Source organism: Argiope bruennichi, chromosome 11, assembly GCF_947563725.1.
Source record: "Argiope bruennichi chromosome 11, qqArgBrue1.1, whole genome shotgun sequence".
Taxonomy (NCBI): Eukaryota; Metazoa; Arthropoda; class Arachnida; order Araneae; family Araneidae; genus Argiope; species Argiope bruennichi.
In genome coordinates this window covers 100,196,960-100,221,337 of record NC_079161.1, presented here as the reverse complement: position 1 = coordinate 100,221,337, position 24,378 = coordinate 100,196,960, and the positions used below count along the sequence as shown (strand labels likewise).

The following is a 24,378-nucleotide window of genomic DNA, read 5'->3' as shown; positions in this document are numbered from 1 at the left end:
CTCTGCGTCCAACGAAGCTCTTGAAAGATGCAAGAAACACATCAGTACTGAGGTCACTGACGAGCTCCAGGTGAACCGCTTTCGTGAACAAACGAAGACGCAGACGTACATCTTTACGGGTCTCACACCTCTTCTATGACGAGGACTGATCAGAAATGGTCCACAAAAATCTGTACCGGCTCTCAGGAATGCTCTACCTGGTATGACACGGGACGCAGACCATTATTTGCCTCTAGAATTATGCACGAAACCGCACACAGACGACACAGTTTCTCACGATTTTTCTTATGAATGATCGGGCTCCCAAAATCCAATACACCTGTCTAATTGCAGAATGAACTGATTGAACTTCAGCATGAAGATAGTTTAAATGGTACAGTCTCATAATCATAGTTGTTACTGGATGCTGTTTTGATAATATCAAAGGATGCTTTACACTCGCTGGCAAACTGGAGTTTCCAATTCTTCTCCCAACCCTGAGAAGCCCTTTACTATCCAAAAATGGATTAAGCTGAATCAATTAACCTGCACTCAACACATTTCCTTCCTCTAGTACGGAAATTTCGGTCGTAAATGTATAATCCTATCACGCGACTCTTTCAACCCCAAACATTCCCAATACGGTGTCGAAACCCTTTTTCCTCTACTATTTCCCGCGAATCTCAAACACCAAGCAACCACAGTCCAAACTGAAATTTTATTCCAAAGCTCCTCGATAACCTCCACCTTAATTACAAAACAAACAATCGAATCTGCCTGTTGCTCCCTCAATATTTCTGAATTACCCACAGCCTGCGATTGCTTGACTGATTTTTCTGGCCAATAATTACAATTCTGCAATAACCAGTTGTTCCACCATTTTTGACTGGATATCAAATTTTCAACAGAAACTCCTCTAGTGAGCAAATCTGATGGGTTATCTGCCGATGGACAATAAAACCAATCATTCGGATTCGACTTTTTCTGCATCTATGCAACAAGATTCACCACAAACTGCTTCCACCACTTGGCATTTCCTCTAATCCAATACAACGCTATCTGAGAAACTACCCAAAATATGAATTTCCCAACAATTTTATAATAAACACCTTCTAGAAATTTCTCAAGTCTAACTCCTATCACAGCAGCCATCAATTCCAACCTAGGCAACGTTAATGTTTTAAGTGGAGCTACTCTATTTTTTGACAACAAAAAGGACACTACGTTTTCCAGTGTTATCGACATACCTTGTATAGGATGTTGCGCAGTAGGCCCTAAGCGATGCATTGCAAAATATATGAATTTTTACCAATACTTTCCCACAATCCTGTAAACAATTCCTAGGAATAACTATTTTCTTCACCGTCCTAATTTCGTTACACCATGTAATCCACTTAAGTCGCAAATCCTCTGGTAAATCATCATCCCAGTCCATACCGCTTTCCCAGATCTCTTGTAATAAACACTTAATTCTTACTACAAAGGGTGCAATCAATCTCACAGAATCGAAAATTCTCGCTGCAGTCTGTAAAACACAAGACTTGGTATTGTTTTAACCTCCCAAACTATCCACCAACCCTTTCACATCCAACGACAAAACATCTTTGTCGGGGTTCCAATTTAGCCCCAGCACTTTCAGCCTTAACCTGTTGGACCTTAATTTTCTCAACTTAAACCCACCACTTCTCAAAATTGTCACATCATCTGATGATGGCGCAAATGCTTCCATCACACTATCCGCACTAAAATGCAGATCATCTGCTTACAAACCAGAATTTAGCATTGACAGTGAATCGGGTCTTTCGGCTTCGAATTTTGCAATATGATGTTTAATTACTGCACTCAAAATAAACGAAAAAGTTTTTGCCTCCGAAGGGTAATCTAGTCATCTGTATAATTCTATAGTCCTCATGATCGCTACCTGCATTCCAAAGAAATTTCAAAAATTTACGATCTTCACGAGCTATTCATATCATTAAAAATGCCTTTTCTATGTCCCCATGAAATGCAACCTTAAATCTCTTAAATTTCATTATTACCTAAAGAATGCTAAGATTCAAATTCGGACCAGCTTCTAAACAATCGTTAAGTGATAAGTTTTGTCCAGATTTGGAGCCCCAATTGAAAACCACGCGAACTTTTAGTTGTTTCCTTATCCGGTCTGACCACTGCTTTATCAGACAAGAAATATTCATTCCTATCCCTACAACATTCTTCAATTATTCCATTAGTTTCCTGATCCCTAATAGTTTCGCGATAAGCATTAGCTATCCATTCATTTTTATTGAACCCCTTTTTCAATTCGTCGAATCGCCTCTTGGCCAGATTAAAGTTGTTCTTCAATTCTCTGGGATTAGTCCTCCACAACAACTTGGCCTCATATCTTCCATCTTTAAATTCTAGGTCCCTATTAAATTGGTCTAACAATTCCCTATCGGTTACATTCATTTCAGTCTCATTTCTGATGTCCAATGTTTCCAAGTCCCATAGCACCTGAACATCTGACGCAGACTAAAAAATTTGCTGAACAAATACCAATACTTCCGCTTTGAGTACCCTGTAATGCGAATCCAAAAATAGTAGGAACACAGGTCACCGTGTTGTTTAATTTCTCAGAGTGAGATGCATCTATTATCCGCCAAAATACATCCCCTCCAATCAAAATCTCAATTTTTGCCTTGCTTTCACACATGTTCGCAAGATTTAAGCCTCGCAACTGTGTGATGCGGACCACCACAGAAACAATTTCTCGATTTGCAAGTTCTCGCACAACATTCTGAAGAAAAATACTTGAAGCACAAATTATTACCTTTCACAAAGTTTATTTCATCGTTCACTGTAAGTCTTTTAAATCCGGTACAATTAGATAACAGATGGGTTCCAGTGTTACAAAATCTACACTTCACATTCCTCACACTAGATAGATACACAATAGATACAGTTTTGTTATAATTACGGTGTTTGTTAGCCAAAGGCACTACACTTCTCCCACCTCCTACATCTGAATATGGTCTCGTAGACGTAGACTCTACTTTTTGTTTACCCTTTGAAGCCAAATAAATATCACGTTCCCTGCCTAAAAACCGAGGTCTAAACCATGACTCTCCCGGCTTTACCGCCACATGAGTTCTTAACTCGCGATCAAATTCACTATATAGTTTATCAGAAATTATCAATTGACATAACGATTTAAAATCCTCAACTGCTCTCAAGCTGCAGTAATATTCAAAATTTGCACTCAATCGAGATGAGTATTGCACACAATTCTGTTGGAAATTTTTTCGAGTTGCGAAACTGATCCAAAAATTCCTAGGGGGTGGGTTGAAATTCCTTCAAAACGATAGTTTTAAGTTTATCGCAATTCGCAATGTCTTCCTCAGTCAGTTACATAAACCAATAAATTTGGAATCCTATCTCCTAACATATTTAGCAAGATCTCCGCTTTCAAACCGTCTGGCACGTTTTTGGTTTTAAACGCGTTTTCCAACGACTGGAAGAACAAATTAAAGGACTCTGCTCTAGTAGGTACGGGAATGGTCAACGTTTTGATACTTTTGGTCAAATTCTCAACACTTTGATTTGATGCATCCAAATCACCTTGGCCTGAACCATTCAACCCATTTTGCAACTTCAACTGTCTTTCTAATTGTCGCAAAATTTTACCCACTCCATTTCCAACATCCTTGCATCATTTTCTTTTATCTCATTTTCCACTTCCTTCTTTAATTTTTTATCCTCGATTATATTATCAATTACGCCCTGTACAAAATCTGGTTCTTTCTTAAATACCTCGCTCTTTTCAATTAATTTTTTCAAAAATCAATTTTAGGTCCTCCGCAACACCCAGACCAATCTCCCCCGACACTAACCTCAACTCGTCCTTCCTCAAATTACCAAACGACATTTTATGCACTTATTACACAAAAATATTATCAATAAAATCGTTAAAATCTACCCAATAAACAGACGCTCAAAATATCACCATAAATATGACCAGTAACCTCTAAAAAACAATAAAAATATTTCGCTTCTGGTTTATTGTGTTGGCGGTAACTTTGCTTCTAACTACCGCAGAAACAAAATTAAATCAGTTTTGGAATCTTAAATGTGTTGATTTAATACAAAATAATAAGTAAATTCGAAATTTTTTCAAAAACGGCGATTTCAGGGTATGCGCTTATCGCAAGTTATTAATGAATGTTAACATTCAGACAAAATTTTTATCTGTAAAGATAGCATTTCCTTCTTTCATAGTTTATCTTTAGAATATCCACTAATATCCTTGTAGATCTTAATTAAAATTTATAAAAACATGCAATTACTGCTAGCACATTTATGAAATTTTACTGTATAATATTTTCAATAAAACATACGTTTTAGTTTCACTATTTCATTCACAATGATGATTAATATCTTTTACGGTATAATACGATTCAATATTTATGGTAAAAATGAAACAGCATATTGGAAATAATAATTAACTTTATTTGCACTAAAATAAATACACATTTATTAATAATGTTTATGTAAGCACTTGTATTGGCGAGAAAAAATCACGCCAAGCTTGCAGCCAAGCACTTGCAACACATTCGAGATTAAAATAAAGCAAGTAACAAAATATAATGCAGTTACATCAGTTTAAATGAGGCTTAATAACAAATTAAATAAATTTAATACAATAATTAAACCAAACTATGAAATATTATTCAGTTTTAACACCAAAATCACTGAGTGAGGGAGGTTACGAAATTTTAATTTGACTTAAAAGAGATATAAACAGAATATGTTTATTGTAAATACCTGTGAAATGATACAGAACTATCCTTAGAAGCTTTTTCTTTGCATCCAATTGCACGGCAATAGTTAACCATGGCTTAAATAAGTTTTAAAATCCAACAGTAAAAAGCGAGGAAAAAGTCTGCCATTGAAATATAATGGGGAACGGAGAATGCGGTTACAGTGAACACAAATTCTGTCCACAAGTCACGTGATTTTATCTTGTCCTACACCAAAGTAGGGTTGCACTCCCTCTATCAGTATCTCAGCTCTATGATTTTAGTCATCACTGACAGACATACTCGAATGATACATTTCTAAAAATCAGGATTATTTGGGAGGCGATGCAGCGCTTTCTTTCGGAAAAAGAATAATTCTTAACAATAATATTTGCACTTTTTTTTTTGGAAAGCTGTTATCGTTCTAGCTCAATTAAGAGACAAATGAACATTTACAATGTTTATATCTGTAGCTTTTTTTTTTTATCAAACTGTAACATTTATTAATTTTACCATTTTGCTTCATAAATTAAAAAAAAGTAATTAAAGAATTCGCTTGACTCGCAAATAGAAGTTACTTAAGTTGCTGATATACTCAGATTTTGAACATCGAACGCTTATTTTGAACACTGGAAACAATTATGTTTTCAGTAAAAAAATAATTTAAAATTGCATTTGAAGCTGAAAGACGTGTTTCATCTGCTGTATGAATAAACAGATGATATAACGAGCATAACGCGCAGAGTTACTTCCTGCAATTGAGGTTACCGTAAAGTGAAGGCCAGATGACGGAGTGAAAACAACAGGTTGCTGGGGAGGGGGGGGGCTACTGTGACAGGGGATTCCCCTTCCAAATAAATTTTCCTTTCTACTTCGTCGCTTATAAAAGCTGATCTTCAAATGACGACTTGTTTTTCTCGGTATCGGAGGGATGAATTATGTTCTCTGCTCTGTGAGGTATCGGACATGTCTACTGAAAAAATTCACTCTTGTTTCTTTCGCTTGTGAAAAACAAAATTCATTGAAAACAGTTGAGTTTCAAGAAGATCATAAGGAAAAGGATTGTCAACTTTTGTATTGAATAAGGAATATTTTATTTATATGTTTGAAATTTCATAGAAATAAGACGATCTGTTTCTTAGTGTGAAAACGGCACCGCTGTTGTATATTTAAGGTCGAAAAAATGAGCAAGAGTGATTGTGTTTCATTTAACTGGGCTGTTAATAATTTTAGATACTCTTGGCAAAAACCCGATGAAGCTATTGTTAGCCCTACATTTTTTATTTATATGCCTGAAGAAACTAAATGGGGACTGCGGTTGTTTCCCCGTGGGACTATTGACGATGACTGCATCTCTCTATTTCTGTATCGATATAGAGACTGTAATGGCCCTGAAAAAATAGAAGTTGAATACAGTTTGGAAATGCTGGCCGCTGATGATTCTATTCTGGCTAATAGATCTGAAAAGGAAGTATTCGGAAAGGATACGCAAAAGGGCTTTGCAAGATATCAGAGTAGAAAAACTGTTACAACAGAAGCACTGAAATATTTGCCACGAGGCATCTTGACGGTTCGCTGTAGAATGATCCAGTTTGAAGGAAAATCTGTGGAAATTCGACAGATATTTGCACGAACTAATATTAGAATCGAAAATCGTTTTTTCCTGTGGCTAGTAGAAAAATTCAGCAGTTTAACATCTGATAACATACAGTCCTTCTCAATTAAATCAGCGTCCCAAGAGGATTTAATTAAAATGAATATACACACCGATAAAAACTACCCAGATAGAATTAATTTCACTATCTGCTCTTTTGATCGGTGCATGAAATTTGCGTTTTTGAAGATATCAATAGTAGATTATTATAAGAAGCTGAACAGTGCTGGTGAATATGAATGTTGGCTTATTTGTGGGAAATGTTCCAAGTTCCAGTTTAAATTCACGAAAAATCAGTTGATGGATCATAGAGGTAGTTATCTGAATAATGATGTCTTAACTCTGAAATTCGAATTAACCATTTCCACTGAAGTTTCATTTCAAGGAATAGAAATTGTTAGTGGTGTGTATACCTCAAATCTAGCTCCGAATGTAGTAATTGAAAACTGGAGAAAGTGCATTCTCGAGGAAAAGAAATCGGATAGTGCCTGTTCGTTAATAACCGATTTAGCAGATTTATTGGAAGACAAAAATGCATTCGATATGAAACTTCAAACAAAAACGAATGTTTTTCCCGTCCACACCTTGATTCTAAGTGCAAGATCTCCAGTGTTTAAAGCAATGTTTTCCACTGAAATGAAGGAGAGAATAAACGGATGCGTCGATGTATCTGATTTGGATGACAAAACTGTAATTCAATTTCTCGTATACATGTACACTGACCAATTGGACCAGAATTTAGAATGGGATGATGTATTGAAGCTATACAGAACTGCTGATAAATACGCAGTAACCTCTCTCAAAGAAAAATGCTCTGCATATTTGAAGGAAAACTTGAATTTGGCTAACGCATGTGAAGCTTTGGTTCTTTCTCATTTGCACCAGGACGAAAAGTTGAAATTAACTGTGCAAAATTTGATACTGAGAAGTGCAAAAAGAATGTTCAAGTCTGAAGAATGGAGAAAATTGGCGGATAGTCATTCCAAAGTCGTTTTAGAGACAATGCTTCGAAACTGGAATGAAGAATGACGGAGATAGTTGAATTTGTTGAGGTAAGAATAAATTTTTATTTTATTATATACTAGCCGCCTTTGGCGACCAGTCGGTTCGCCAATTTTAATGTTCGTTAAAATTTTAATAATTAAATATTTTATGCAATTCCAACTTTAATAGATTCTTCAGCAAAATATTTTAAAACTTCAAATTTTGATAGGCATATAATTTACTCATAATATTGTAAAGGCCTTCAGTCATAACGTAATATGTATCTCTCTAATTTTCTGTTGGCTCCTATAGAATTTATACTTTAAATTAAAGTGGAAAGGATTAATCTGCAATTAATATTATAATATTTTTTACTGAAACAAAGTATTTTTTTTTTGTAATATGATTATTGAAAACAGTCACTGAGCGTTTAAACTTACTAAAGAATATCTTTTTTAATTTATGTAATATTTCAAAAATTTGTCAACAAAATTTTCTCAGATTCATCATGATCAGATTGATTAATTAACAATGTTTAATTCTAAAGGTATCAAACACTAAAAAAAAAAAAAACGAATCGTTTAAAATATTCGGTTTGAAAAAGGTTAAAAAAAAACTACTTAAAAGACGATGGTCTTAAAACTATAAGCATATACAAAAAAAATATAACTAACATAAATACACTTTAATTACAAAAGCATGCAACTAATCTAAAAACAATTTAAATCTTCCCTTGATATTGGTTGTCATGTCAACAGTCAGAACACAATGCGCATGCGTGAATTTACAACGCTAGTTACTGTAACGCAAATGCGTGAGTTTTTCTAAGCCAGTTGGGGTAACGCTATGCAGATTAGAAATTTTTAATTTCCTTTATTCTGTGTTATTTTAATTCAAAAGTACTTCAGAATGAATCTGAAACATGGATTAATTAACAATGTTTAATTTTAAATGCATAAAACACTAAGAAAATAAACATAATCGTTTGAAATAATCCGCCGAAAAATGTTAACCCTAGCCTTATTACTTTTGGGAAGAAAGAAAAACTGAAGCCTTACTCATTTGGAGGTAGGGAAAATGAATATTTTTTGTCGAGAAAGTTAGCTTTTAATTAATAATTAAAATACTAATTAAAAATTAAAAAAAAGGGACCCCAGTTGCACATTCTAAGGTATACATGTACCAAATTTGATAGCTGTATGTCAAATGACCTGGCCTGTAGAGCGCCAACACACACACATACATTGAGCTTTATTATAAGTATAGATTAATTTTCTCCCCAATGCAAATAAAAAGACACACTCAAAATTGTTAAAATTTCTTATTTTGAGTAAGCAAATTTCTAAAATATACCTAATCATGCTAAGAAATTCTTTTATTGTCCATTTATGAAAATTTTAGTTTTAAAATATTGCGACAATATCTGTATATGATTTCAATTCTAAACTACATGCTTTAGCTAAATTTCCGAAATTATCACAAAATGTACATATAAGCTTGGCAACAACCGATTGTATGTATGCTGTTCTAATTATTAATGTGTTTTTTGTCACCAATAAATTGTTCATGGTTATTTAATTTTGTGATATTTTTTATGTATGTATTTCTTGTCATGAAGAATTAGAATACAGAAGAACAACAGAAATTGAATACCATTCTGTTCTAATGCAAGAACAACAAAAAAAACTTATCAAACAGGAATATATTAGAGCATGAATGCTTTATAAAATTCTAGCTCTAAATAGAATAATTGCTTGATATTCAAAATTGTTTTCAGTCATTCAATTTCAAAATATTTTTGACTGATTATTTTATATTCATTGAAAAACTCGTCTTTCGAGGATTTAAAATGAAAAAGAACGCATTCATCTCAAGTTACAAATTGAAATAGCTTTTTTATGAAGGAGAATTTAAGTAATTTTGTGGCATAAACCTTCACGATATATCTTTATAAGTTTCTGAAAAAAATCAGATAAGACTCGGAAAAAGCTTGCATTGATTTACTGGTTTGTATGAAGCATTTCATTTGAGTTTTGGCCATAATTTATGAATTTTTTTTTATGCAATATCAATGCCAAAAATTATTATTGTGCATAGTTATTTCTGTTTCTTAAATATTACAATAAATATCTTCTTTATATATGCATTTTATAATATTATACTCTTCATGAAAGTAAGTTTATTATGAACACTAAATATTAAAATATATTCTGTTATATAAGAAATAATACTCGATAGCGAAAATTATTTATTTTTAAACTAATATAGTTTGAATTGATGAAATCCGACCATATTGAAGAAAATAGCGACTTACCCATTTCTGTTGTCGTTAGAGATTATTTAACTTTACATAAATGCTCATTTTTACTATTACAATAGCAATAATCCCCGCCTTTATTATGAGGTAAGATGAAATCTACATTTGAAAAATTAAGTCCTGAAATTATTGTAATATACCGCTTAAAAAAGAGTGATATGGCTGTTAAATTTTATTCTGGCAAATAGAAAAACTAACTTTGGATGATGGAAAAAATAAGTTTCATTGAATCATTTTACTGAAATAATCGAAGTAAAAATTACAGGGTCACCAAAAAGGTAAGAAAACTATAAATAGACACCAATATCTGCAATTATTTATCAAAAATTGCCATTGCCTTGTGATTTCTTTAGAACCGTTGCCAACATTTTCAAACTGACAGTTTACATACTGATATAAATCCTTAATAAATCATATCTTACTCTTTCCTATAAGTCACAATTGCAATAACAAAGCCAGTTTTCTTTTCAGGAGAAATTTGCTGAAAAGGAAATTAGAATCATTTGCAGGGATGGAAAGGTTCCAATACTGTGGTATCTGTTGTATCAGTATTGATTCGATTTATGTCATTTTTACGACCCCTATAAATCATGCTTTAATTAGGTTTTGTTTTATATTTTATATTATGTTAACCTATTTTCATTTATTTTATGTTAACCTTTACTAATCAGTTTTTGTAGATTTAGAAATATAATAAACATGAATGTAAGAAAAGTTTCTCAACTGTTTATTAATTTGTTAACTAATAATGTGCAATGGATAAATCTCTCTTCAATATTATCAAGATAGTTTTTTTTTTCCTCATCTAGCTGGATAAACAGATCCTTGGTTATTATTTAATGTACATGCATAAAAGTGACCATCCGAAATGAGTCTGAGATAAGTTTTCTTTTTGACACTGCAAAGCATTTAAATATGATTATTATCATGATTGGTATTTTAGGCGCATTCTCTATTGCTTGCGAACAGCAAGAAATCAAAATTCTCTTACACCCCTTCGAGGACATTCTCTGAATTTCTTTTTTTAAAAGAAATGTGATAAATGCAAAAAACTTTCGTGTTCCGTTTTTTATTCTAACGTTTATTTAAATATTAAAATTGCATTGCACGATTTTCATATTTGCAACAGTAACATTTCTGCTTTCGAAAATGAATCGTTTATCATCATTAATACATCCTGAAAATTATACATGGATTGTTATAATATAATTTTCATTTGAATTGTCAAAAGATTTTAATCTTAAAATTTTGTTTTAAATTAATTAATTTTTATTGAGCATTTTGTCTCAAAAGAACGAAAAAAAAAATGTTATTGAATTTGTTTTGGAAAATAAGATTTGAGATTGGAAAATAAAAATCCCGAGTGCGAAACGATTGCACGTTGTTACTTGTGCACGCTTATACTGCTTGTCATTGCATTTAATTCTCATAGTTAAAAAAATAAATTTAATCTTATTTCATTGTTACTTTGAACAAGATAGTTACTTTGAACATAACTCAACAGTTAATTTCTGAAACGTTGGAGAAAGACTCGTACTTTCAGTTGGATAAAAACTTAATGAAGTAAAAAAACCATTGTTTATGTTCTTCGTGTCTAAAATAGCGCAGATGAAAATTTAAAAAGGAATTAAATTTCCCTATTATATATATTGTAAAATATTATTGACATTACAAAATTTTGTGTAAAAAAACAATGTTATAGCATCCAAATTGGTTGAGTTACAAAGATTTAAATACACCCATTCCATTTTTCACGATTTTAGATCATTTTAATGGTCACCGCAATGAAAATTCAATAATCGATGCATGATTATTCCTCTAAATGGTTGTTTGTTTGTGTAAATCGATGAAATTCAAAACTTTATAACTCATTCAATTTATGTCGGGGAAGACCAATTCTTTTGTGTTGAAAATAGTGTTCTAGAACATTTTACTCATTTTTTTACGAAAATAAATTATTATGATTAGTAATATTTTATTAAATAAGTCTATAAAACATGAATATTATTACTATAGCTTATTTAATAAGATTATTATGAAAATAATAGAATAGAAAACATTTAAATATCATAATTTTTTCAACAATATATTTACTAATAGTAAAAAAAAATGTATTTACTAATAGAACGGATTTCTAGAATATTTTACTAAATATGTTTATCAAATTATGGATATTACTAATTAGAACCAGGGGATTGTAAACAATTTAGACATAATTTTTTCAAATGTACATTTACTAATAACATAAAATATAGTTCTTTGCAATTTAGGTTTAGAAACTAGCTTTTGAACCACGATTAGATTGAACACTTCATTAAAGAATATAATATTTATAACACTATAAACATTATTTTACATTGCCTTTCGTTATACTTCATTTACTTACATAATTTTTCAGTTTATATATGGTAAAAGAAAATATATAATTAAAACTTCAATCACGTGGGAAAAAATTAAAAAAAAAGCCGACGCAGGCTATCAGTAATGTGGTTCCTCTATCTGGTTCTCTTATTGTTAAAATAGAGAATCGAATCTGAATTATTCTTATATATTATATATAAAAATCAATAAACTGAATAACCTGTCATTTCTTTCTTTCAAATCTTGCCATTTCCAAAATTCTTTCTTCCCTGCAATAAATAAAAAAAATTATCATTTCGCACATGTATTTTCTTATCTTATATAGGATAAATTAAATAATTGGAAACAAAATATGCTGACTTAATCCCTTTTTCAATTTGAAATAGTTATACGAAATGAATAAAAAGTTTATTTTTTGTGAGAAGATAATCGTGGTTTGCAAAGTTCATGAATGATGCTTTTATCTAAAATAATTTATTAGCTATGACTATAGGAATAATTGAGAATTTGCATTTTGACATCTGATTACAATAAAACATTCATAATATGTTTGAAATGACCAGATATAGTTTATATCTCTTCATAGTGTATTTTATTATCTATTCCCTTTTTGTTATTACTATTTTTTTTATATAAAATACCTTCTGTTTTATGGATAATATGAACTTTCATAACTGTTTGATGCATTTAATTTCAGAATATCTTATAATAATTCTATCTAAAATTAATTCTGTAAAAATGATAATTGACATATAAAAGCTCATTTACCGATAATAAAAGTTAAGAAAAATGAAAGATAAATAAAAAGGAAAATTTTTTACGACTTAGAAATATACAAAATTATTTTAAAATACAGTATTTCAACGCTGCAGTAGCAGAACATAGAATTTCCACTTTCAATCAAATATTCAACTCAGCTTTATTTGATACTTAATTCTATCAATTCTTTTTTCATACCATATCCTTCAGCAACTGGATTTGGAAGTAAACCTTTTAAATGATTCTAAGAAATCAAAAACTGTCATTAATTAAACAAATTTTGATTTAGTCAATTTGATATTTTTCAAACCTGCCACATTTAATTGTTCATTGTAAATTACATCAATCCTGTAGACGTACAATCCATTTATATTGATTGTTGAGCATTCAATGTAATCCTTTAAAGTAGGCATATTTATTTAAGAGCCATGGATAATTCGAGAAAAGTGGTATGCCGACGCAATTGTTTATAAAAAAATCAGTACTATCATCTTATAATTCCTTTATTTGTATTCTTTGTCATTTTAGTTCTTTAAAACGTGACGCGAAATTTTTATTAGCAACTAACTTTCATTCCTTTAAAGAAGTAATATATATGCAGCTTACAAGATACATTTATTAAGGGCAAATGGTGACTTGGCATTAAAAAAAAAATAAGCATTAATGGCACAATGGAACAGTGTTGCTTTATTAGATTCAACTTTGCTCCCAATCATTTAACAAACTTTTCCAAATATATGATATATATATATATTGTGACATTAAGACATCTTATATCTTATTTCCAATTGTACATCCAAAATAATTATGTACTTCAGGTTCAAGAAATATGTAACTTAATAATTTACATAATTATAACTCAATAGAGAATGATCAGTTAAATTCATGAAAGTTTTTATTTTATTTTTTTAATACAGTTGAACCTTATTAATACTGCCATATAATACTGCCAAAAATGAAAAAGTATTTTGCTTCTTCCTGTAGAGAATGTGAACTAAAGTAAATATTTCATAGTTTGCCAAGATCTTATCAATGTGCTGCTGTGTACAGTCACTGTTCCAAATTACTTTTACTAATCCTAATATTCCCTTTTCTCCATTTTTTGCAATGTTATGAATTGTCTAAGAGAATTTATACAATAGTCGCTGCTTGTAGTAATCACGGATGTAATTATCAATGGATTGCAATAAAAATAGAGAGGAACGCATCGTGCATTGTCTAAACGCATACAAAATCTTCTGGTTCTAGTGATCGCTATTTCGACTTAAGCGATTGATTTCGATATCAAAGTGGCTCGATGTAGATTTATTTATAAGGGGCAATCTAGTGATTGACCCTGATTTATAGAAATGTGTCAGTAGAAAGAGTAATGAAAAAGTACACTCCAAATAAGAGTATGGCATAAATAAGGAGACAATTAAAAAGCTATAAAAGGAACAATTTAACATTCACAGACAAATCGAAGAGATGGCAGCATTTAATATGAGGACAATAACGATGAAGAGGAGCCAAAAGAGAAACTGCCGCCAGGCAACTCTGCAAACCCTTCGACTCTTAAGAAGATTTATCCTGTATCATTCTGAATATTTTTCTAAGCGTAATCCATGGGATAGACCAACGAACGCTTCATAACTTAGTTGCTTCAATGATTTTTAAAGAAAGCACGAAAAATTAGTTATAGTGAATTTTTTCAATCCTGTATATTCTATCGATTCCTGTATATTCTATCCTGTATATTCTATATTCTATAATTAAATTAATGAATTATACGAATGATGTTATGTACTGTATGATACCTGCTTTTCTTGTCAATTATAGAATTGAATAATTTTTAAAACATTTTGAATAATATATTGATCATACGGATGATATGTATTTTCTGTTGTCCTAATACTAATAGAATTGAGTTTAGACTGTATTGGTCATTCGGATGTAGTCATCACAATGGTTTGGACCCAAAATGATGACTACAAGCAGTGTCTACTTTATATTTAAATGCATTCGAGGTTTTCATAGCATAAAGTTCTGAATGTTTACATTTTTATAAATACAACATTTGTTAAAATTTTGTAATTGTAACCATGATTGTATTTGCTTAAATTCATGCTCAAATATCTTATATTAATTGTATTTGCCCTCATTATTTTTATAGTATAACATTTTATTTGATTATTCTCTTATTTCTACATTTATGATTCTAATTACTTACAAAATTATTTTTCCTTATTTTGCTTATATGTTATGTTATGTCTGATTTCTGCAAGTTTGCTTTTTAAGTTAGACTGAAATATTTTAAATTCTATAATATAAGTTTGTGTTTGGTTAAAGTTTCTTTTCAGTTGCAGTTTTATGCTGATGTCACTTAAAATAAAGTCATTTTTTTTTATGTATCAATATTTTAATGGCTGTTTCTGCGAACTTTGTCTTTAAATGTATTGATTTTTCAAAATAGATATATTTTTGTTTATAATTTTAATTAACTGTGCAACCACACCTTATCTTTATACTGCTGTTATTTGTACCTCTCTGATCATTAAGAACCTATAGAGCAAAAAAAGTTAGATAGATAGAATAATTACAAATAGTAATGATTTGGCAACGCTAAGGACAATTAGCTCTTACATATATTCATATCATTAGATTATTTATATAAAAAGGTTTTTGATCTTTCAAGCAATTACAACTTAAATTATTCATTATCATATTTTACAGAGTATTTATTGATTAAATAGTCATTTGGCTTTCCGCAAACGATCAGTATTAAATGCAACCAAATAAGAATATGAAAATTCAGAGCAAATCTTGATCATCCAAGTGGTCAGTTTAAGGAGCGAAATGATGAATAATTTAATCTGTGTTGCCACTTAATAAGAGAATGTAAACTATTTAACTCCTTTTGAATGACTTATAGATATAAATAAATGCAAACAGCAATATACGAATTTAGAGACCAATAAGAGAATGCAAAATGTTTGACTTATTTTAATTCACTTGTAGAAATAAATAAATGCGAACATTAATATACAAATTAAGATACCAAGTTTTCTGAACTACATTTTAGAATTATTTATGTAATGCAAGGGTCGGCAGATTTTTCCAGGGCACGGGCTACTTCTAATTTTTTCAAAGTGTTGCGGTCCACCCAGGGGTGTAGATGTTGTGAGCTAAAAAAATGTTTCTACAGTACTTATAATAATTATAATAACTTAATAATAATTAAGGAATATGTGCTTACCTACATAACTACAAACATATTAATAATAGCTACAAATAGCTATAATAACAAATGATGCATTTAATATCAAACAATTCAAAATACATTAAAAAGTAAAACATTTTCATCCAAAGTTAGTTCTCCTAGCTATAGTAGTCTGCATATTGTCCGCCAATCTTCAGTACATAATTACTAACTGCTAATCTTGCACTGGCTTCTAATTGGTCGACTGTGACACGGGAACGATGTGTCCCTTTAATTATATTCATGGTTGAAAATACAGATTCACACAGGTAGGTAGAACAAAAAAAAAGATGTTAAATAATATGCAACTTTTTTTTTAAATTAGTTTATTTTACTTCGTCTATTAGATTCCAAAAGTTGTTCTTAAGATCTGAACTACGTGCTTTTAAAATTAAGCCATTTTGAAGGAAAAAAACTTCGTTTTCCTCAAGAGACGAAAAGAATATAAAATTTATATTTTCAGGTATGTCTTCCCCATCGACATTGACAAATGGGTAACACATGAATGTAACTATTGGTTCTAGTCTAGTAAATTCTTGAAAACGTTCATCGAAATTGGAGTTAAATTTTATTACTTCATTATATTATTTTTCTTTGATTAATGTACCTCCGTTTTTAAATAACTCGTTAGAAATATTTTTGAAATTTTTCGTCGGTGTTCCATAAATATGTTTCGTTTAATATGCGCGACTTTTGGTCACCCCAAAATGTCTGGTGGTCCACCGGTCAATCGCTATTGACTTAATGTCCAACCCTGATGTAATGCTCAGAAAGAGAATTCAGTCATATTATCAGAGGGAAATTATTAATTATTTATTGAATTTAATAATTTTCAAGACCAGGAAATCGCACCTAGAAAATCATATTCATGTTTGTTTATATATTATGCAAAGTATATCTGGCGAGCCTGAGCTGAAGCTACTAAAAATCTTTATGTATTTTCTGAAGTATGTGCTTTTCTCAAAGAGTCTTTTGTGTTTGATATTTTAAAATATTTAAGTAAATATTTAAACTTAACGAAAACTCCGCTTGTAAATTTACACGTATATTTTTAGTTTACTTAATTATTACTGTTTATTGCTAATTTTAAGTTGTGTGGTAACCTGTTAGATATAGAGAAACAATAAGGAATCTTTTGTTTTAAATTTTTAGTTTTATTTTCGAAAATTAGGATGTTACTAATAGAAAATTTAAACTGTTTGTTAATTCAACGTATAGTTGAATATAGTTTAAGCATTTTTACAGATCTTCTGTAACATTAATTAAATAAAAATAGAGGAATTGGTTCAGGAAATAAGAGAAAAATTTAGAATGATGTCAGTATATAGATATATAAATAAAATTCAAATACTAACTAATTTCCAAATTTTTATCTCACTTTATATATATTAACATCATTCTAAAATGTACACTTTTTTCCTGGTCCAATTCCTACTTTTTATTTAATTATTCTTAACACGTGCTTTAGAAAAATGATAACTTCAACATTTCCTCATGGTCCGAGTAAAGGGATAAAAATCCTTAACACTTACAGCATTCATTTAAGGATACATAAATTTCCCTTTCCTAAATCGACACGTGTCAAAGAAAATTTCATTATGAGGTTCAAATCTCATAGTAAAATCACTGAAGGGATACATTTCTATATCTTCTGTTCTTGTGTCGCGATTTAAACTGACATAATTACGCATTGCTTATTCCTTGTATGAAAATTATGCCTCCCGTGATGAAATAAATCAAAGTAATTAAATATCAACCTATTGGTAAGGTATCTTCATATACTGAGTTTTCTTTCGTAGCCAAATATTTTCCTTTGCCATCAAACCCTAAAACAAATGTGTCTAGTGCTATTGGGTCTTTAATTATTCATCTGCAATTCTCAAATTTATTTTAATTTATTCATAAACTTAAAAGAAAACCTAAATTAGATTCTAGAGCTTCCACTTGATTTACAATTAGTACCAAGACCACTGATGTGGGAAATATTTCCTGATGAATTATGAAATATTTTCTACATGTGCAACACTTTCTAGCATTATGATTTTACAGCTGTAAACACCTAAGGAAAAAAATAATCCAAGAATAAACTTGTTACTGATATTCATAATCAAACGATTGTTTTAATATATTTGGCTAAACTCATAATAAATACCTAACCGATCTGTATAAAATCAATCAGATAAGTGTGGAAGAAGTTGCCTCTCCCACACTGCTGTGCTGGAAATTGGTAATGGGTTAAGAAGTTGCCTCTAGCACTCTGTTGTGCTGGAAATTGGTAATGGTTTAAGTAGTTGCCTCTATCACTCTGCTTTGCTGGAAATTCATAATTGGATAAGAAATTGCCTCTACTACTCTGCTGTGCTGGAAATTTGTAATGAGCTAAGAAGTTGCCTCTAGCACTCTGCTGTGCAGGAAATTGGTAATGGGTTAAGAAGTTGCCTCTAGTAACTCTGCTTTGTTGGAAATTGGTAATTTTATAAGAAATTGCCTCTCCCATACTGCTGTGCTGGAAATTGGTAATGGGTTAAGAAGTTGCCTCTAGCATTTTGCTGTGCAGGAAATTGGTAATGAGTTAAGAAGTTGCCTCTAGCACTCTGCTGTTCTGGAAATTTGTAACGAGTTAAGTAGTTGCCTCTAGCACTCTGCTGTGCAGGAAATTGGTAAGGAGTTAAGAAGTTGCCTCTAGCATTCTGCTTTGCTGGAAATTGGTAATGGGTTCAGTGTATTATCTAAAATGAGGGCCAATTTAACTGCAATTGAGTATAGAAAAATAGTTTGTGACATGAAGGAAATTTAAGAAGAAAACTACAGTAAGTGATCTCTGTTTATATTTCTGAACATCCCCGCCCTAAAATCACGCAGAAAAAAATTTATTTAAATTATTATCTCTTCCAATAAGACTTAAATATTCTTCTGCTGTTTAAACATTTCTCTTTCTTTGGATCTGTAACTTTTTTACATAATTGAATAATATTCTAAGATGATTTGATTTATTAAGATTTTCTAAGAAATTTAATGTACTTAGCTCCCAATTAGGTCATGCTTAATACAACAATTTGACCTTCAAACTTCAATTCGACTCCAAATACAGAAATGATCTCAGTTTAAAAACACATCAATGTCCTTTGTCATTACCTAGATTTTCTTTTTGTCATTATTTCATTTTGAATAGATTAAAATATAATCGATGAATTTCGTTTCTTATATTTTTATTTAAATTGAATTGTTTCATGCTTGCATGGATGAATTTTCGTAATCAATTATTCTGTCATTTCCAGGTGAGCTAGATCTTTGTCATTTTGCGCTCTTTTGTATTATAGATTTAAATGCTTCTTTTGAATATCTGTATGTCTTAGACAGCAATTAAGAGAATGATAAAATTAATTTTTATTACTTGAATAGTTATATAACCTTGATTATTCATAATATTGCCGCATTGAAATGAGGCAATCGACTCTGCATGGCCGAATGGTCATAGCACTGGTCTCTTAATCAAGAAATCGAAAGTTATATTCCCGCTAAAGACAATGCGATTCACAGTCTGTGTAAATATTTAATTCCTCGATTTTATGTTTTCCTTTATTTCATGTTCCAGAAGATTCTGGACATTTCTTTAGTTTACCAGACAAGTGTTCTGGACTTTTCTTACTGTCTCCAGAAAATTATTCTGGAACTTTCCCTGCTAGTATAAAAGCAGAAGATCTCTCAGTCACTGTGTTCTGAGTTGAGTTAATAAATCGGTTTAGCTCTACTTCTTGTGTGTGTCATTGAGTTCCACACTAGAGTACCTATTCGACAATATCTACAATATTGAATAAAAAAATTAGAATAACATTCAGTGAAAAAATTGATTTGCAGAAGTTTTACATTTCAATTTATACATAAAAGTTTTATTATGAACGAATATTGTCACGCTGATACTATGATACAGAACTCAATGACACACACAAGGGATAGAACTAAACCAATTTATTAACTCAACTCAGAACTGAGAATACAGTAACTGACAAATCCTCTGTTTTTATACAAGCAGAGAAAGTTCCAGAATACTTTTCTTTAGACAGTAAGAAAAGTACAGAACACTTGTCTGGTAAACTAAAGAAATGTCCAGAATCTTCTGGAACATGAAATAAAGGAAAACATAAAATCGAGGAATTAAATATTTACACAGACTGTGAATCGCATTGTCTTTAGCGGGATTCGAACCCAGGTCTCCTGATCATGAGACCAGTGCCATGACCATTCGGCCATGGATGGACTGTTTTTCTTCAATGCGGCAATATTGTATTATTGAATTTTTACATATATTGAATTTACAATACATTTATTGAATTTTTAACAATTTCATTACTTTAAAATTGAGTCGAATTTTACTTTTGCATTTAAATAAATCTCAATGGAAAACCGCAAACTACATTTTCAGATGAAATTTCATCTAAAAGTAAAACGAATTTAGAGCATTATTTACATACCTCACGCTCCAATTTTAAGTATGTCACAAAACGCATTCATTGCCATTCATTTCGAGCTTATAAGTAATTCATTCAAAAGAATTTTGTTCCTTTGGAATGACGCTCGTCTAGGTAATTAAAAAACCGAATTCATCAAACTGAATCTTCTAGTGAGTCAATAATAAAAAAAGTTGACAAACATTTTACAAAAGTCATTATAGGGTGCTTAATGTGACAACACATTTGTCAACACTTGGCTACTGCAGACAAATTTAATTTTCAACTTGTATCTTAGGTTACTTCCTTGCTTAATGAATATTGTCAGATGTGTATCAGAATCTGAAACTAAATCACAGGAATTTAAGAACCCTTAGAATGGATGCATTGCATAGAGGATGGAAAAATCGTTATCCATTTCTCCAGATTTACAACAATCCAACTGGAATGAATAAGCAGAGAGCTATGGAAGCTGCCAATTCAATACATCAGGAACGAGCACTACAATAACCCAATTCGATGCAAATCATCAGTCCTCAGCCGGCTTTCGCCAATTACCTATAATTGAACAAGACCGCGCCAAATCCGTTCTGTCAGATAAACAGGAGCTTAAGAGGTGAAACTAAATCGTCGCCTATTTAAATCTACCTTTGGCGACACTATCATGTTCGGCGAGGATTAGATTTTAGTAAACTGTATAGTTAACATGTAGGAGATGCCTCACAGTAAACCTTGTCTTTTCTTCATAGATAGCATTTTTTCTTTGGACTTTTGTTTACAAGGGGATTGATATCAATATACAAGAATTCAGAAAAGAATGTTCATAGGTTTTATTAACCCATGGCAATAGAAAAAGTAATTTGATGCATAATTATTCACGTAATACAAGGGCTTGTTTATTGCTCCAAATATATATATATATATATATATATATATATATATATATATATATATATATATATATATATATATATATATATATATATATATATATATATATATATATATATAAGTATTAAAATCAAGTTAATAGGAAAAAAAACCAAAAAAAATATAAAAAAGAATTCGGCCTGAAGACTTTTTCAAGGGTCACCCTCAGGCAGGGATTCAAAGAAAGGGATTTTTTCTGTAAAGGAAATGCAGACATAGTCTAATAATGATTCCTCGTGACCTGAGAAATCATTTATATATATTTTTTGGTTTAATTTTTATTTGTTTTTTTTTATTTTCATATTAACTTGATTTTAATACTTTTGTATCAATTCATCTGTGTTTTAGAAGTAGCTGCAGTTGCGCTCTCTAAATACTATGAAGTTCTTTTTTGGTTTTGGTTTGAATAGGTCATAAATTTTAGTTGCGATTTCGAAACTGTTTTGTTTCGTTTTCAAACTAACTATTTCTTACTTTATATTGGTTACTATATATATATATAATTGTTTTGAATTTTCCCCAAAAATGAATCTACGTCATTTTGACTATTCTGTAGGTAATTAATCAAAATTAAAAAAATAAATAAATAAAAAATATGCACCGTCAATTGGTGAGTGAGAGGCACCATTCGAGTGCAAAGGGTTAATGTTTTGAATGGAAAAGAACGAGGAGCCTGAATTACTGTAAATTTTTATAATCATTTGACAGGTGTACATATAATAATATATATAAATAAGGAAAATATTGCAATAAGTAATCTCTATGACCAGGATCCATTTCTGTGTCTTTTGATGAATTCACTTGTGTTAACTTATATTTCCTTGAGAAGGATTGGACACCTTCTCTAGATGACTACGATTCTAAGATGGCATGAGTAATAAGTCTCCTCAAAAAATAGACTGAATCATGAGAGAAAATAATTATTCTCAAACTATGACCTAATGAATGATGGTTAGAAAAATTGAATAGAAAGTGTGGATTGCTGTTATTGGCCTAATAGTGTGGCAAAACTAGAAATATTTCTATGATGAACCTTTTTTTTTTTACAATAGTAATTTAAATAATCACTGAAGAAAAGATAGTAAAATTTTATATATATATATATATAGAGAGAGAGAGAGAGAGAAATATAATTTGCAAGTTAGGGAATATTTTTTACTAAATAAAATACGTTTCATTAACAAAATACCACCAGTTCTCAAGTAATTCAAATAGAAGGTATAAAAGACTAACAAATAAGAAAGAGAGGGATAAAAAAACATAACCACAAAGCCTAGAGTCGCTAGATCCCTTGTGTCATTTACAAAGAACTAGATAGCGCCCCCTTTTGGCAAAGAGACAAGCTTTAATGGAAGAGCGTTCTTCTTTCTCGGGCCAGGGAATTCCTCAGATTAGGAAAGAGATGGATCAAGCCTTCGGAATAAATAATACGGCTGGCCGCCTCTTAAAGAGCAACCAGCGGCATTGGACTGTTGGTGGGATTTCTTCTGAGACAGACCACAGCAAGAGCATAGAATGCGAAAGTTACTTTGTTTATTCTTAGAGGACCTTAGAAATGTTCAAGCGGTTGTAAAAGGCATTACAAAAAATGTTGAATTTTTATTGTATTAAAACGAGCCGTGCGTTAAAAAGAACATCGTGGTGTCTTTTATTCACAGGAAATATGGGGTTTGTTTACACAGCGGAAACTCTATGTAATGTTTGTGAAAAAAATTACGAGAAGAATTGAAATTATTTACGAAACGAATCTAAAGGCAAATTCCAGATGAATCTAGGCCGCGGTGACCTGGTGATAAGGTCTCGGCTTCTAGGCTGGAGGGTTTCAGACTCAACGCCCGTTTCACCGAAGAACCGTTGTTCTTCGGTGAAACGGGCCGATGCTGTAAGCAGTTCTAGTGCACCTAAAATCCGTCAGGGCTAGACGTCCACCCGCTGGTGTGGTGTCGGAGTTTTGAGAGGATGTATCATTTCAGGTGTCGTCCTCGTCATCTGATCGAAGTTCAAAATGACGGTTCGTCCCAAAACAGCCCTAGTGTTGCTCTAATATACGGGGCATTGATATAACTAAACTAAACTATTGAGAAGAATTCATAAAAATTAAATTTTCGCAATCTTGCCACTCTTTGCCACGCTTATTTTATAGAACTAAAACATATGTCTTTTCAAACTACTTACAAATTCAGAAGATATTTGTTTTTATACATTTATACATTGTTTTTATACATTTTTGAACTATATATTTGTGCCACTCATAGCACAAGATTAATAGAATATAATTTAAAAGCATCTGTAAAATTTTACAGGTAATAACTTTCAGAGTAAATAAAACTTTCTAATTACTATATTCTGTCAAAACTTGATTTCATGTCTGGTACCTGTAAGCCGCATTGCCTTTCGATTTCTGGCAGAAATTTTTTTTATTTATTATATTTATATTTCTCTCCGTTTTCTTTTGGTCGTCTTTATCGTCTTCAAACCTTTTTATTTAATAATCTATATTCGGAGCTCTTAAGGCTATAAGTGAAGAATTTATTCAGGTTGAATAATAATAAGGATGGATGCTAATTTTTAACTCTTTGTTTGAGCTGATTGGTTTCAATAATGTTGCTAAATTTTGAAATAAAATAATAATCTGTAAGCTCATGTTGTATGTCGGTTACAGCACTGAACCATTTAATTAGTAGTTTTTAATGAAAATAAAAAGTTTTCCATAGTCGGATAGGATTTCCAAAATTTTTTTCATATCTTCTCATCACCTTCCGATCGTATTTTAATTCATTTTTTTTAGCTTTGTACAAATTCTTTTGTAACATTATAAAAATAACTGAAATATAATTATTTGAGTATTAAGCACAGTTTTAGGTAGATTCTTTATAGGATAACTAACTATTGCAATAATTCTCAAAACACGACTGAAAGAAAATTTCTGTAGA

At 31.0% G+C, this 24,378-nt stretch overlaps 1 protein-coding gene across 1 annotated transcript; it reads left to right on the top strand.

Moving 5' to 3' along the window:
* The first annotated feature begins 5,676 nt into the window (after positions 1–5,676).
* LOC129957229 (TD and POZ domain-containing protein 5-like) lies at positions 5,677–10,413 on the top strand. Its single transcript, XM_056069466.1, has 2 exons — positions 5,677–7,460; positions 10,181–10,413. Exon 1 carries the CDS (start codon positions 5,938–5,940, stop codon positions 7,435–7,437), a length of 1,500 nt encoding a protein of 499 aa, XP_055925441.1. The 5' UTR covers positions 5,677–5,937; the 3' UTR covers positions 7,438–7,460; positions 10,181–10,413.
* Positions 10,414–24,378: the final 13,965 nt, after the last annotated feature.